The sequence below is a fragment of the Oreochromis aureus genome, linkage group 9 (assembly GCF_013358895.1).
Source record: "Oreochromis aureus strain Israel breed Guangdong linkage group 9, ZZ_aureus, whole genome shotgun sequence".
NCBI lineage: Eukaryota > Metazoa > Chordata > Actinopteri > Cichliformes > Cichlidae > Oreochromis > Oreochromis aureus.
Window position 1 is genome coordinate 21,657,692 of NC_052950.1, and position 15,572 is coordinate 21,673,263.

At 39.9% G+C, this 15,572-nt stretch overlaps 1 protein-coding gene and 1 non-coding gene across 9 annotated transcripts in view; one reads left to right on the forward strand and one right to left on the reverse strand.

The window, feature by feature from the left end:
• myom1b (myomesin 1b) overlaps positions 1 to 12,399 on the reverse strand; it is a 30,056-nt gene extending 17,657 nt beyond the window's left edge. Inside the window, exons 1-16 of one of the 8 annotated variants that reach the window (XM_039617833.1) lie at positions 12,176 to 12,399; positions 11,598 to 11,811; positions 9,682 to 9,816; positions 9,389 to 9,563; positions 7,519 to 7,676; positions 7,264 to 7,356; positions 5,604 to 5,692; positions 5,314 to 5,355; positions 4,068 to 4,082; positions 3,428 to 3,589; positions 3,137 to 3,298; positions 1,619 to 1,760; positions 1,185 to 1,384; positions 772 to 825; positions 325 to 449; positions 18 to 201 (exon numbers count right to left, since the gene is read on the reverse strand). In XM_039617833.1, coding sequence (XP_039473767.1) covers positions 18 to 201; positions 325 to 449; positions 772 to 825; positions 1,185 to 1,384; positions 1,619 to 1,760; positions 3,137 to 3,298; positions 3,428 to 3,589; positions 4,068 to 4,082; positions 5,314 to 5,355; positions 5,604 to 5,692; positions 7,264 to 7,356; positions 7,519 to 7,676; positions 9,389 to 9,563; positions 9,682 to 9,816; positions 11,598 to 11,749 — 1,888 coding nt within the window. In that variant the 5' untranslated portion in view covers positions 11,750 to 11,811; positions 12,176 to 12,399. Of the gene's footprint in view, positions 1 to 17; positions 202 to 324; positions 450 to 771; positions 826 to 1,184; positions 1,385 to 1,618; positions 1,761 to 3,136; positions 3,299 to 3,427; positions 3,590 to 4,067; positions 4,083 to 5,313; positions 5,356 to 5,603; positions 5,693 to 7,263; positions 7,357 to 7,518; positions 7,677 to 9,388; positions 9,564 to 9,681; positions 9,817 to 11,424; positions 11,542 to 11,597; positions 11,812 to 12,156 lie in introns of all 8 variants that reach the window. The other 7 variants (XM_039617837.1, XM_039617835.1, XM_039617836.1 and 4 more) reach the window with 7 other exon arrangements.
• Positions 10,251 to 10,323, forward strand: trnar-ccg. Its single transcript has one exon. It is a non-coding gene; the product is annotated as a tRNA-Arg (tRNA).
• Positions 12,400 to 15,572: the final 3,173 nt, after the last annotated feature.

Genomic DNA, 15,572 nt, shown 5'->3' on the forward strand with positions numbered 1-15,572 from the left:
TGTGTCTCTCTACTGACCAAGCTTGTCTCCAACTGTGGTGGCCTCAGTCGGGTCAGATGGCTCGCCAACACCGGCAGAATTGCAGCAGCGGACACGGAAGCGGTAGGCTTTTCCCTCTGCGAGATCAAACAGCGCAAAGCGAGGAGACTTTACTGGGATCTCCGTGTTCACCCTCTGCCAGCTGTCTGTACCGGAAACACACTGACGGGCAAAGAGGAAAACGTAACACTGTCACTGAAACTCAGGCATGTAACAATCTCATATGCAGGAAAACAGAAACATTTAGTTAAAGTGCATCTGAGGAAAAGTGGAGGAATAATTTACCTTTTCCACATAGTACATGACACCCTCAAGGCCTTTCTCTCCGGGTGGCTTCCAGCTCAACACCACATAGTTTTTGGTTGCCTCTGTCACCTGCAGATCAAGGGGTTTGCCGGGAACAATGCCCTCTGATGGTCACAAGGGAAAGAGTTAAGTCTCCAAAAAAGAAAGATTCACCCTTCACCACCAGATGGATGTATTAAGATCACATCCATCACTTATTGGAAAATGCATCTATTCAAGAAATGTTATCATTCCTTTCTTCTTTAATAATTTAATTGATAATAAACAGAGCATAAATGAAAAAGCACAGGTGCTTCTTCTTCCCTGAATGTGGTTAATAAGCCTGAATTAGGTGGACTCAGAGTTGGAGAATTTTATAATCCACTTCTACTTGAGTCACTCTCTGATATAAATCATATCATCATGTAAAAGCATTTGACTTCCTACCTGCAGGCTCCTCCTCCGTGACAATGATTTGGCCAGTCCAGGGAGCAGAAGTACCTGCGAACATGTAGTAGATCAGTACAGACACATTGTCAGTCCTGCAATTTTCGATGAGCTAAATGTTTTCTATATTTTGCTCCAGTCTTCACTATTTGTTACGGATCCATTTTCAAATCAAAAATCTTTGACAGTGGTCGAGGAAAAGTCTTTAAAAACTAATCCTTCACAGTGACAGTAAAATCATTAAAAGAGTTTTATGGTGTGATTGTAAACAAACACATTGTTTAAAAGTTAATGCTAACTACATACATCTTACTTTTATTCTTCAAAATCCTTAAATATGTTTAAGAGTGTTTGTGCATCAGATGCTTTGACCGGATTCACGATACAGTCAAATTCCTCTCTGTGTCAACTACCTCTCATGCGGGCGCGGTCAGCTGGGTCCATTGCAGCCACCGGCTCCGAGACTCTGGATGGGCGGCTTATGCCACTTTTGTTTACAGCACGCACACGGAAGATATAAGAACGCCCCTCGACCAAACCAGTGACGGGGAATCGGGCAAACTTCACCGGGGTGTCATTGCACTGAATCCAGTGGGTGGTTCCAACCTCACACCTGTGTGTAAACATTAAAATATTAGTATGTCACATTCAGACTTTGATTTTATTTCAAGCACCTAAAGGCTACTTGTCAGTCATGTTATCACCAGTACTGTGTTGCCTTATTCCTCTGACATTCACTTGAGAAAGAGTTTTATGTTTTGCATTGATAGCTCTTTCTGTGGTGTCAATTCCAGTTTGAGTTTGAGCTTAGGAGGCTGGAGTAGCAGGGAGCGACACATTGACCAACCTGTCCACAAAGTAGCCCAGGATGGAGCTGCCACCATCCACAGCTGGCTGCTTCCATGCAACAATAATATAATCCTTGTTGGCATCCAGGCAGCGCACATCCAGAGGGGCTGCAGGAGCTCCTTCGACCTCAGCATCAGCATCTAACATATACAAGAAGAATATCATCAGGACAGTATGAGTGCGCTCTCTGAACGTGCACGTTCTATTGTTTTATTCAGCTTTAGCTCAGCTTTATTTCTGCAATAAACTGACAGGATGTTTGATTCATAGCGAGTGGACCATGTGGGTGAACTGTGCAGCTGCAGGGTTCAATGCCAGGAATATTTCAGGTCAAGCAGGAGGACAGAATTAGCACAAGCCTGCGCTGAAGGGAAAAGGGATAAAAGAGGTGACTTTTAAATAAAGCAAACATGCCTGTCATCTGTAGGTAAAGTCAGGACACTAAGGAAAGAGACAAAGGCTTTAGAATAGAGAGATAGATTTATTTTAAACTGGATATGTGGGGGAATAAAGTCTGGAATTTACAACCTTGTAGATCATAAAATTAAATATTCACTTTGTGTTTGTTTTTTATTTTGGTTGTTCATTGGCTCACACAGCTATCCAGAGAGCACTGAAATGAAACTGTTGTTCTTCCTTAAAGCAGATATTTACAGGATGTGTCTGAGCTCACAGCCAAACTCCTTCCAGATTTGAGCTCTCTAAGAATAGCATGGCTGCAGCCATGATCGTACAGTGTTTTGTTGTGGAGACTGTACCTGGATTCTTCTTTACCAAATGACCCTGAACTATAACAGAAGAATGAGCAGGATATTTTTCAGCCTCCTCATACTCAGCATGGTTCCTATGTAGAAGCTGAAGCTTCAAAGGTCAGATTGTCTCTGAAGACAGCAAAGATAAGCTCTGGTGACCTATTTTTCCATGCTATTTAAACAGATGCCAGGGAGTTGCCACTCAGTGGTGTATCTATTAGAGATATCCTATTTAAAACCATCACTAACATCCAAACACTTTGACTTTTAGATGCCATTGCATCATCGGGTGCCAGGGTTTAATCTGTTGTGACTTTGACCTTGATCTGATAGGCTTTAAAAACATTTTTTTAGGAAGTCCACTTGCCTAATCTAAAAGAACTGCAGTAGACATATCTATGTGAACATATCTTAGATATATAACATTAGTTTTTATAATTTTAAAAGAGATACTAAATCTTGTGTGATGTATGAAGGTTGGTCAGCAGGACCATTAATGAGTCAGAGCTCGTTTAGACTCAAAACTCAAACCTGGATCTGAATTATTAAGGTTATTTGGACAAAACAGCTGAGATTAAAGCTGGAGGATATTTTTGCGTATGCTCTGTGAATCTGTGTATGTGTGCCAGATTCAGCTGGCAGCATAGGACCAAACAAATGGCATGTTTACACATGAAGCCTAATTTCTAACTCAGTCAAAGGATAATCTGAATAGAATAATTATGACTTAATGACAAGAAACTGTTCAGCGAGGATGTACCTACCTCTGACAAAGACGTAGGCTGAGTAGGTCTCATATCCAGACTTGGTGGTGACGCGCAGGGTGTAGAGGCCCTCGTCCTCTTTGTTCAGGTGTGTGAGTGTCAGGGTGGCTCGATCTCCGCTCCAGTGCATGTGAGTCCATTTGGAGGGAGACAGCAGGACATCTGGAGTGCAGGCCAATAAGTATTAGCAAGGTAAGAAGTAAACGTATTACAGTACAGAGAACAACTGATTTAAATCTACAAGAACTGTACATTACAGGCATTGTTCAGTATCACAGTAAGTCTTCCTACCATCTCTGTACCACTCCACCTCTGGCTGGTAGCGATGCAGGGCAGGGTAGATGATGACTGTACACCCCAGACTCATGGTCTCACCCTCCCTTCCAAACGACACACCGAATTTATCAACAATGTGAGTCTGGAAGGTGATGCCGTACTCGGACACTGGGCCAACTATACAAAAGGATGTGACAGCAAAGTCTGAGCTCTGGCTGGTATCATTATTAAGCAGTTTACACACACACACACATAAATATATATAAAGAATCTCACAAATTCAGACTATTGGGATTGAATTAAGTGGAACTACAGGTGTTGCACACATCAACTATCAAAGTTTTGCACCCAGATGGAAAATGGTGGAAAAGTGAGCGTGTATAAGATGTAAAAGGATTAAGGGCAAAAACACAAATACAGACCAAAAGGGGGACTGAAACTTCACTGCAGCTCTCACAAAAACAACTGCTGAAATAATTCATGTTTTCATGCATTAAACACCAGGAATCTTGAAAAATTAGTACATTTTTGCACACTTACTACTCTGCAGTTTAATTAGACTATTATGAATGTTATTGTGGATTTTTCTATACAGACAAAAATGGCCATGCTTGGAGAAAATCGTTTTCAGACCAGACTCCTGACACCCTGTTACCTTCAGTAATGGCCCCTGCATTGTCAAAAAAGCAACAACAAAAATGTTAATGCAATAGCACCCATTCTTCTTACACTTAAAGTCTGCCCTCCTAACATCCCACCACCCTGCTCCCCACTGGGGTTAGTTAGATTTATAACACAGCTGTTTACTGTGCCGGGCTTTTAAATCCATTTGGACTCACCGGACGAGTGTTCCATAAATCATGTTGCAGGCATCTGTTTTATTAGTAAAAAGCTGTGTGGTACATGCCCAGTTACACACCATGGAAAAAAAATGGCAATCAGAAGGAAAAAATCAGTGGTTTCCCAGTGATTGCTTTGATTTTCTTTTAATGTCAAAAACTGATTGCAAGTAGTTGTAGTGGCAAGCTGGGCTCTGATTGTAAATAGCTGATGTGAATTTTTGTGTAAGTAGAAGCCAATAGATATACAAATTTCAAAGAACTTTTCTTCCACATTGTGTTTTTCATTCTGTCTCCTCCCCCTCAGCCCTAACTGGTTGAGGCAGATGGCTCCCTGAGCCTCGCTTTGCTCGGGGTTTCTTCCTGTTGAAAGGGAGCTTTTCCTTCTCACTCTCGCCAAATGCTTGCTTATAGAGTAGTGTTTTCTGGTGGTTGGGATTTTCTCTTCATTATTGTAGGGCCTTTACCTTGCAATATAAAGAGCACTGAATCGACTGCTGTTGTGATTTGGCACTATACAAATAAAACTGAATAAAACTCATTTGAAAAATGGTAACTAATTTGTGATTTTCGCTGATGTATCAGTTAATTGCTGTGTTATCAAAAGCAGATTGCATTCAAATACCAGCTTGATACTTGACTGCAGACTAACAGCAGACTGATTTCATCTTATTGCTGTTTGGATGCACCAACATTGCTTTAAAGACAACTGACCACGAGTGTTTTAACAGGCCTGATCGTCATGTTCAAAACCACTGTTTCAAAAGCAGCAAGATCACAAGTTCATTGCACAGGATCCCAGTCATTTTGGCCGTGCCAAGATCTCCACCCACTGTTTTCTGTAGCGTAACTGTTGCATCATTTTTTTTTCAAAGGTTGGAGGAGACCAAAACACAGCTCCAATGAAAGGACTTCATAAAAGAATATAAATGTTGCTCAGAATCCACTTATTTGCTAATATAGCAAGTTGCTGTTTACAATCTTTATTGACATATTTTACTTTCCAGTGGCCTGAAAAAAGTTCATTCATGAATTAAAAACTGGCAGTAAATTCCAACTTACGCCTGGGTGCTGGCAGGAACTCGTCAATTTCACCTTTGAACCCTATGAAGAACAGCAGGAGGCACTTTTAATACATATCACATTTACAGATTGTTGTATGACTTTATCACACTGATGGACAGAATTTTTGTTTTAATTTCACACACATGCAAATTTAAGTTGCCAAATTTGTCACACACTAATTTTAAACAGTTAATTAGGAAAATATAATTACTCTTGAGTTTTTTTTATATATGTTTTTGATGATCATGAGCATATTGGCATTAGCTGTGGAATTTGGTGAAACCTACTCTTGACAACAACGGAGGCAAATGCAGACAGCTCTCCCTGGGCGTTCATGGCAGAGACACGATACTGAGCTGTATCATCAAAATCACATCTGAAAAAGGAGAGCATCAGCTGATCAATGTCCATGATATGCACATTCTGTGTTAAGGATTCATGTGCACGGTGCCCCTCCCCCCAGCTCAACCTAATTCCTCTCAGCCATGTAAATAATACCAACTATGTGAGCCCAACTGTAAAGCGTTCCATCACTCCTGGCCAGGAATACTCTGGCAAAAAATAGACACGCTGGTGATGTCATACGCATTAGGTGTTGTGGCTTTCTGTACATGAAGTGATCCGATGTGTGACATGCCGACATGTTCCACTAAGATGGCAAGGACTAGCAAGAAAGGTTAACTAATTTGATGGATAAGCAGTAGTTTAAAAAAGTAAAGCAGTTTTACGACACTTTTTTCCCCTAAATGTTTTAATTTAAGAAAAAGAAGTGCAATTTCAACAACACATCACAGGTTTTCTATGTGATAAAGAAATGCTGCTTTGGGATTAAATTGTAAGAGATAAATGTATAAAATTACAGAAAACACACAGATATAGGCTGTCCAAAAAGTCCTCCAGTTTTGGTGATTTGGTGAGTGAAGTTTCTACTATTTAATTAGCCTGCACTAGCAAGTATTTGTGTATGTGTTCAACGCTCATAAAGTTTAAGAGTACAGCTCGCTAACTGAACTTGCTAGCATTAGCAGCATTTTTAGCTTGCGCCAAATGATGGAACAGCTAAAAGCATTATTAAACAGGCCATATTATTAGATAAACAATTTAACATTCTCCACTAAATGTAACAGATATCCGTTAAACTGAGTAGCAGCTTGTAGTAGTGGTTGAATTTATATTTTAAGCTGCATGTAATCTCAGTGCTAGTGAATTGGTGTGCTACAAGTGATCAGACATGAAGTTCAGCTCAGAGATGGGGTGCATCTGATTAGAAGGGCTGGGAAATTACGTAGACTATCTTCTACATAATACGTCTACATCTACTATCTTAGACTATCTATCTTTAGACCACCTCTTTGTTATCAGGGGCAGTTATCTGGCTCCCAGGCCTCTGCTGCGCTACACATCAAGACCCTGGGCCTGCAGATTAAGTCATTTACACATAGGTCCATATATGGCTGAATGCTGAACAAGATGCCTACTTTAAAAATAACACTCAGTTTAAAGAATCCTAAATTTCAAAGTAAATATTTTAATGTTAACAAAGTAGTTTTAATACATATACTACAAACTGAGGCCCAAGGAACAGCAGTGTCAGCCTATCATATTTTGCCCTTTATTTCAACTCAATTTTGTGTCAGTCACTGGAAAACAGTGAAGATATTAAATAAACTTTATTATCAATATGTAATCATAACAAGTTGTTTGACTGTGATATTTTATCTTAATATCTAACATCTTAACTTCCATGATGTTCTGGTTATTTAAGTTTTTAAGTTAAACTTCATTTACAGAGCTTTAGTATAGCACTTTTTGGGATTCACAAGTTACATGAAAATACCCTGACTTCTTTCAAAGACCACTGGAAAATCTTCAAGGTGATGACATGTTTTTGGCATTTATGTATGTGTATATCTACTTCAAGTACTGTGGATGGGAGAAACGACCTACTTGTTAATCTCCAGTGAGTGCACGCTGTATCTGCTCTCAATTTTGTACTTGCCAGGGTTGGCAAGCGGGTCAAGCGCCACATTGTTTTTGTACCTTGAAAGACAAACCGAGGAAAAAAAGCAAAAGTTTGAAAAGAATAAAACAAAATCAAACGAGGAAACATTAAAAACTAGACGGATCTAGATTGAAGGGATAAAGATCATTTTTTGAAAGAACAGAGAGGAAAGATATGAGATCATGTTGTTGGTGACCTACCAGACGACCCGTGGGTCGGGCCACCCACTGACAGTGCAGTGCAGCCGCACACACTGTTTCTCCCACACAGTGTGGGAGCGAGGTTTAATCACAAACTCTGGGGCGTGCATCAGGCTGTCTTCGTTCATACGCTTGAAGTGTTCCTCGTGTTCATGGATCTAAAGATAGAGCAAATCACTCAGGACATTTCTTACCTTTTACCAACCACAAACTGCTCCACATTTGCCATTTTCTTATAGATACATTTAAATACAACCAACCCATCTACTTTAGATATTATCTTCACACATTATAACTGTAAGGACGTGTTCTTCCTTAGTCCTGTGAAAAGATGAGGCGTTGAGGTCTTGTCTGTTTGTTCACTATCCACTATCTCAACACATAAAACGACCAATGAGACACTGCTTCCCTCTGTCTGAAGAAACATGATCTCCTGAAGAATTTCTCACCCAGTAATAAGGCTGTGCGGCAGGGGTGGCATATAAATGCAGTGAGGGGGTAAGTGTGGATTTTCATGATGCTCATTGTATGGCTGGGTACCAATTCACATTATCATCCAGGCACATAGATAACTTTCTTGTGTAAGGGGTAGTAATAACAACCACTTAGCCACAGACACTTTACATTCCCAAGCACTGATGCAATCAACCATGGTCAGTTTTGCTACAATAAGTAAATACTGTTGTGTTTTGTGGCCTGATATTGGCATTAGAATATGGATTTATTGTGATATTATAATAGAGGATAATCTACTATGATCCCACAAGTAATGAGCAATAACAGCACAATATATAAGCACAGATGGTTGGTGCAGATGATTCATTTGGATTAAGCATACTTCACTTATGTTGACTTCAGGCCTCAGTTTGAGAGTGTATTTGGAAAACCTTTTAACTAACAGCCTAAATCTTTTTTTTAAAAATCACATTATGTCAGTAAAATATAACTCAACACAATGGAAATGTTATACTTAATAGTTACTCAGTAGTTTAAGGATTACTTCACCACTATCCTATGTTTCCTCTGTTCTGCCAAGCAATGCGAAGAGAAGAACAACATAATTAGCAGTTATTCAGTAGTTACTCATTACTTAACCACTATTTAACCATTAACTACCACTTTTGTGTTCTCTTAAGTAAAGTGAAACCTGATACTAAGTAATATTAACTTATAATTATCTAAGCAGAATTACACAATTATTCACTAATATACTCCCCAGCGACTGAGATGGGTGTACTGTGATTACAAAAGTACAAAAGCAAATTTGGGATGTCCTAAAGTTTACTGTAATATCACAAATACATAATGCTCATTTGTGATATCAAAGCTAAAGCCTAGCTTATACTTGGACAGCTTCTTGGTGCATTGTAATGTAAATTATCCAAAGATGTCAACGCGTTCACAAAAAATGGGCAGGCATACAGACGTCCGCGTAGACCGTGCGCTCACCATCTGATGATGAAATTTGCATCACTCTGACCAGAGTGGACCCGAGTGGGCCTTAGCAGACTCACGGAAAGTATAATCCAGGTTTAAGAAACATTTTTCTGGGCTTTTGCAAAAAAATATGTGCCATTATAATGCCACACAGGGATTTCTTTGACCCACCATACACTCTTTGCCCCTTTTATGGACTATGATACGTGCCTTAAATATGAGAAGTGAGTCTGTAATGTCAAGAAGAAGACTGATTTACAGTGATTTAAAAAATAAGTATGCAGGTTTTTGCAAGCGCATACAAACAAGCAAACAGACCAAACCTAAGACCCGTTTCTCTGATGTAAAATTCTAAGCAGTTCTCTATGTTTGCTTAAAAACTTTAAAGAACAGCACGACTGCCCTGTGTGATCTCAAAACAGTGAGAACTGACCCTTTTATTCAGAGTGATGCGTTCAGCTGACTCGCGCATGGTCTCCTTCCTGGAGCTGAGCTCAGACCTCTCCATCTCCAGACCACTGGTGAACAAATCCCTACGGGCCATGTATGCAGCAGTGTCTCTCACTCTTGCTTCCTCTGTATCTGAAAGTCCTGTAGCAAACTCTTGACTAGGAGGCAGCAAAGCAGAGCCAGGGATGGACGTGAAAGCAAGGCATGTTGTTAAACCTTTAGGCTGTTGAAAAGCAATCTTGGATTTCCAGTTCTACATAGTGGGATAGTTATTACCTGCCCCTGAAGATAGGCACTACATAGCCGATGATTTGGTTGTCTTTATCCACAGCCAAGTAAGTTGGCTTGGCTCTCTTGGGTGAGGGGCTTAGTCTGCTCTCCTTCAGGCCAGAGTGCGAAGACACGTTAAGTCTGAGACATACAGAATACCATCAGCCTGGCACACAGCCAGACAGTGCAAATAACAACATGACAGAAAAATGTGGGGACAAAGCCAAAGTCAGGGGTGGATGAGATGTGGATTAAAATTCAGTTGGAAAGTAGTGGAGATGGTTTAGTTGTAATTATTTTTACAGCTTTGCACACCTCAGTTATTAAGTTTTCAACATCTATATCAAGCATATGATGTGACAGACAATACTGACACCGCTAACGACCACTAAACGCAGCCAGTATTCGGTCATTAACAGATGAGTGTCCTTCATCTATGATGGTAACTCAGTACATACCAAAATGTGAAACCCAACTGTACTACTGACTTTCATACTACATTTCATGTTTTTCTAAGATTTAGGACAAGGTGAGCAATCCGTCTTTAGTTTACGTAGAGCTTGCAACCAATCAGTGGCCCAGTGGCCTAATGGATAAGGCATCAGCCTCCGGAGCTGGGGATTGTGGGTTCAAGTCCCACCTGGGTCGTAATCTTGTTCTGTGAGGTTTATGCTAGAATGACTTATGATTGACAAACTGCTTTAAAGTGTCTTTCAGGAAATGACTGTGGCTTATAGGGTGAAGTATCCTGATGTAGGTAAGGAAATCTGTCCAGTGTCAACACTATCTCCAGCTTTGAATAGTATTTGAGGATTCACAGAATGGCATAGCAAGAAGGGCAGTAGGACAGCTGCCCTCACTTTTCCTCTGTCTATCTGAGTCAGTGTCCCTTTACTTCTGACCATTTCCAAGATTTTAATTGGAAAATCTCATAGAATTTGAGAGGGTGTGATATGAAGATTATCCCATATTACAAGAAACTCCTATAACCACATAAATGCAGTCCTATCTTTGCCATAAAAGCGGTATCATAATCACCCTGATTCTCACATCATAATGCTCCCCGTCTCCCCTCAGCACTGATCTGGGGTCTGGTGAGCTGCCCGAAGGGAAAGATGAGATAGTAAAATCTAAGCCCTCTGACGTGTTCACACTCTCCAGGCCAAAGTATTTAAGGATTTGCCAGACACCCTAACAGATAGGCTCACTATGGGAGCTTTGGTATTCCTTGGATAGAAAAGCTCAATATACTCCAAACTTTAAATGTCAGGAAATGTGAACTGATGACAAATCAGCAGCTCATGAACAGCTATCCTTATGCCTCTTAAAAATAAAGAGAAGCTGCCAAGTTTCCCACACTCACTAATTAAAAAGATTCACGGCACAGTGGATGAGTTTTCAAATGGACAAGACTGATAAACGATCTCTTCTTATTTTCATCCTAGTATGCTACACAGGTCAAGATGCTATTTCAGTCAATTTATATAGCATATAGCTCTAATATAACATAACGTTACATCCTTTCTAACAACTGCCATTCCTCTAAAGATGACAGAACTTCCTGTAGCCCTTTTAGACACATTACTGTGTTAAAGGTAAGACTTAGTCAACATGCATGAAAACACAAAGGTCATCTGTCAGGCTACATGCACAGGGCTTCATGCAGGACTCAAAGCTGTTTTCAATCCTCAGGTGTGTTTGAGGGGCGATCAAGGTGAAAGAAAACTCGAGGGGGAGTAAGATGGTTACTTGGTGTCAAGGAAAGACGATCCCAGAGTTGTGTCAGGGAGGTGATCTCACAAGGGTGATGGAGGTGAACTTGATCAGCTGGGGTGGGGTAGGTGTTAGGGAGGTAGTAGGACTTTCCTGTCATAAAGAAAAGGATTGATGAAGTTGATCCACCTCCCCTTCCTTCTCCTTACCCCCTGCTCCTGGTGGCGGCAGAGGCGCTGCCGCTAGCACTGTATCTGCTGCTGGCCTGGTACTGACTCACTTTAGACTGAGTCTCCTTGCTACGGTAGCCGCGGTCATAGTGGAGATGGTGCTTCTGGTAGAACGGTATAGATCCAGACATGCTGCAGGCCGCTCCTCGCACGAGCCCTGAGTTTCCGAGTTTCTTCCTGTCTATCTGCTTGTCTGTCAGGTTAGTTAGTGGTCAAGAGCATGTGGATTCACTGTCAATACAGGGTAGGTTCACAGCAAGCTTTTTGACTCTTTTTGCTGAACATAAATAGCTAATCTAATTATCATAGTGGAAAAAATTAGACTGTACTAAGTGTACTAAAGGTATGATGGCCAAAAACTACACAATAGTTTCTTGATCAACAAAGACAGTTTAAGGGAACCATTATAAAACCTTTCAAATCAAACCTGCAACATCAGCTATCAAGACATGATATACAGTTTCAGGCAATCAGGCACTTTTTCGGCATGCTTACACAGACATATGCAACAACTACAACCTTGCATATCACATCTTACCCCCGAAGTAGTCACTTACTCTGGACAAACTCTCTCAATTTTAAGCTTTAAATGAAAAGATGGTCCAACTCCACACACTCTTAAGTTTGATATCCCAAGCAAACCCGCAGGTAGGCACGCACACAGCTGCGGTCTACACAACAAAAATAATGTTGGCCTTAGTCAGAGAGTCCAAGCAGCAGTCACAGCCTTTTATGGTGAGGGTGGAGATAAATATAGCTAGGAGCAGAGCTGGGGGGCAAGTCAACTCCCATAGTGCAAAACATTTATGGGTGCAGGTCTCTGCCACTGGGCTTGATATGCAGGTAAATACAAGGCTAGTGTTTGAAGTTTAAATTGCCATTTAATGTCAAAGTTAAATTGTTAATATCACTTTTAGTGTTGCATTAACTGTATATAATATTATTTTTGTACATGTTTTGTATTTATGAATGCTGCTAATTTATATTTGTCATTTTTAAGTGCATTTATTTATTTACTATCACTTTTTTTTAAAAATTAGAAATTGTGCCACACCACCAAAGCACCTCATCAACCAGCTTTTCCTCGAGGCCAAGCTTCCCCAGAGGTTCCCAAGGTTTTTCAGTATTCTTTAGTCAGTGTCTGATATCTTCTAATTTTGTTTTAAGTCTGTTAAGACTGTGATGGCTCATAGCCCAAAGTGTGGCATTGCTGGTTAGCCTCCAGCAGCTTTTTATCTTGGCTTTTGACTGCAGCGGTCTCAGCTGTGACTGCTGCTAACTTTAGCAATGCTATTGTCATGCTCATTGCATACAACAAATGCCAGTTAATGTCTCTTTGTCACTCTCTCTGTCAGTGTCACTGTCATTTGGAGAAGTGCATGAGTGTCTCCTCTTGGTCACTCTGCTCATAAACAGCTACTAAGAAGGTCAGATAAATAAAACTCAGAATCCAGCGGCTAATATAGCACATAAACATAAACTAACATGTTTCTATTTACATGCAAATATAGTGTGCTTAACGTCATTTGGCCAGTGGAGATAATTTGAGCTCTATCTGTGTTTGGACTTTGTTCTGGAATTTGACTTCAGGTCAAACATCTGTCAATTTCCATGGCAAAAATATCATGTCAGTGGGCACTTCAGGGGCATTTGTTCTGACCATTCTTTCCTTTTTGGCTCTCACTCACCAGTGTTCAACATAATACGGTCAGCAATCAGCATGATAGCATACCTTAAACATTACGGCAGCAACATGAAGTGTGAGCCCATTAAAAAAGATAAGCCCACCTCTGTACACCGAGGGAGCTAATATAAGACATTAAGCAGGGTCGCAGTACTTCATTCTGTCTAATGAAAATAGCTTATCCACTAAACAAGCCTCCAAGATGATAACTTTGAACTGGTTGCATTAACTAAAAAACAAGTGAGTTGCAGAAATCATCAGATAAACAGCGAGTTTGTCTGCGACTGGTTTCATGTGTGAACATCCAGCTTCAAATCAAATCATCAAATCAAACACAACTTTTCATTATGCATTAAATCAGAGTAAAGTTCAAAATATTTAACATTTTGTTTCAATTAGCATAGTCTTAATCAGTTTATTATAACTTGTGTACATACGAGTGTGTATTATATCAACAGTCATCAGTCTGTGGTGTTTAGAGAATCTGGTGATTTTCTCTTTTCAGTCGAACCTGCCTTGTTTACTTTGTATCAAGGCCTCAGTTTCATTAGAAAACCTCTCAACAAGACATTTTTCAATTTTTAATGAGCTGAGAGCTGATAACAAGCCAGATGGTCTTTCTCCTTTTGGATGTGACATCCACGTTTTCCAAAAAGCATTTCCAATTTTGATGTGTCTCAGCACAGAACTGTTTGACACTTTCACATAATTTGGCTTCCTTGCACGATAAAGCTTGAATCTACATTTTAGGATGGCACGATCAACTGTGTGCACAGACACAGTTTTCTGGGCCCATGCTCTGCACAGGTCTACAACTGAGCTGAGAGAATGATACAATCATTGATACAAGCAAACCCAGCACTCAAAAGCCCAACCAGGCAGCAGATCCATACCCGGAACCTCCTTGCTAGGAGCTAACACAGTGCTAACCACTGCTCCACGATGCCACACATAAATTCATAGTTTATATTTATATTTTCTTAAGTATTCAAGCAGTTTGTGAAGGGAAGAAAATCCCTCCACTTTTGGATTCTTGCACAGAACTGTTATAGTATTAGTATTTTCTAATTATCCTAATTATCCTTTTACATTATATTTTACACACAGACCTTCAACATCCCCTCCATACTCACCAATGCTACATTTTAAAGCCGCTGTGTTACACCACAAGGTACAGTAAACTGCATAATTAGTGCGTATGACTGAGCATCAAAGAACATAGCTGCTCAGTATCTCCTACCAAAAACATCCAAAGCTTTAGATAGCCCTGAAAATAAGCCCCATTTACCAAACAGCTGCCACCCACAGCTGATAGATTCTTCCTCAAAATACTAGCTTGTTTAAAAGTTTAAAGTCTGTATTGACACAGGGATGTCCCCATGCTATATGAAGAGTATCATAGGCCACATAAATATGTTTTACAGTTTACAGTTGATTTTATCACCTTATTGAAATAGTTTGTACTTAGTAATTATGACTGTAAGTAAGGCACAAAACTGGCAAATATAAAGCCTGTGAAGTCTTGTATTATTGACACGTTTGACCACAGAGGTGTAGGTGTATTCAACTCAAGGTTACAGTTTTGAGGTTATGGTTAGCTCTGGTGTAATGGTACATTATACTGAGAGGTTTTTCTAGTGTTGTGTGGGGTTCCCACTTCAAAAACATAAATGATTTGCTTAACCACAACATTTCTCTGACTCACTACGATTTGAACAGAAAGTCAGTTCACAGCAATGAACTGAGTTTAGCTGTCCAGGAAATTCCCACTGTATGGATATCAGGGGATCTGTTGAGGCTATTTTTATCTTCTGTGTTGTGCTGCATCAATGCTTTGAAGCTATATAAAGTTCAGAGATATGAACATATTCAGTTCACACGAAGTGACACTCTAAGAAAGGTAAATAAATATCTCAAGAAGTGTTTAAATATGCATGAGAAGTTTCATGTGTAAGTAGCAGCCTCTAGTGGTTGAATGCAGCACTGCAATTCTAAGTAAAAAATAAATAAATGCAAAACTTAAAATACAATCGTAAAATATTTTCCAACATTAAGTTTCACTTTTCATTTTGAGTGGCTCAGTTTTGTCCCTCCTAAACACAGAGGAGGAATGGAAACTAACAGTTTAGTATCTATATGTTTAATGGTAAAAGTCTGGTTATTGTAAAATATATAAATATTCATGAGTCATGACACTCATTTTGTTATCAGTTTTGAAAGTGCAGTGCTAAGGGTAAGTGAACCATGCACAGTTTAAATTTGTTGTAGCT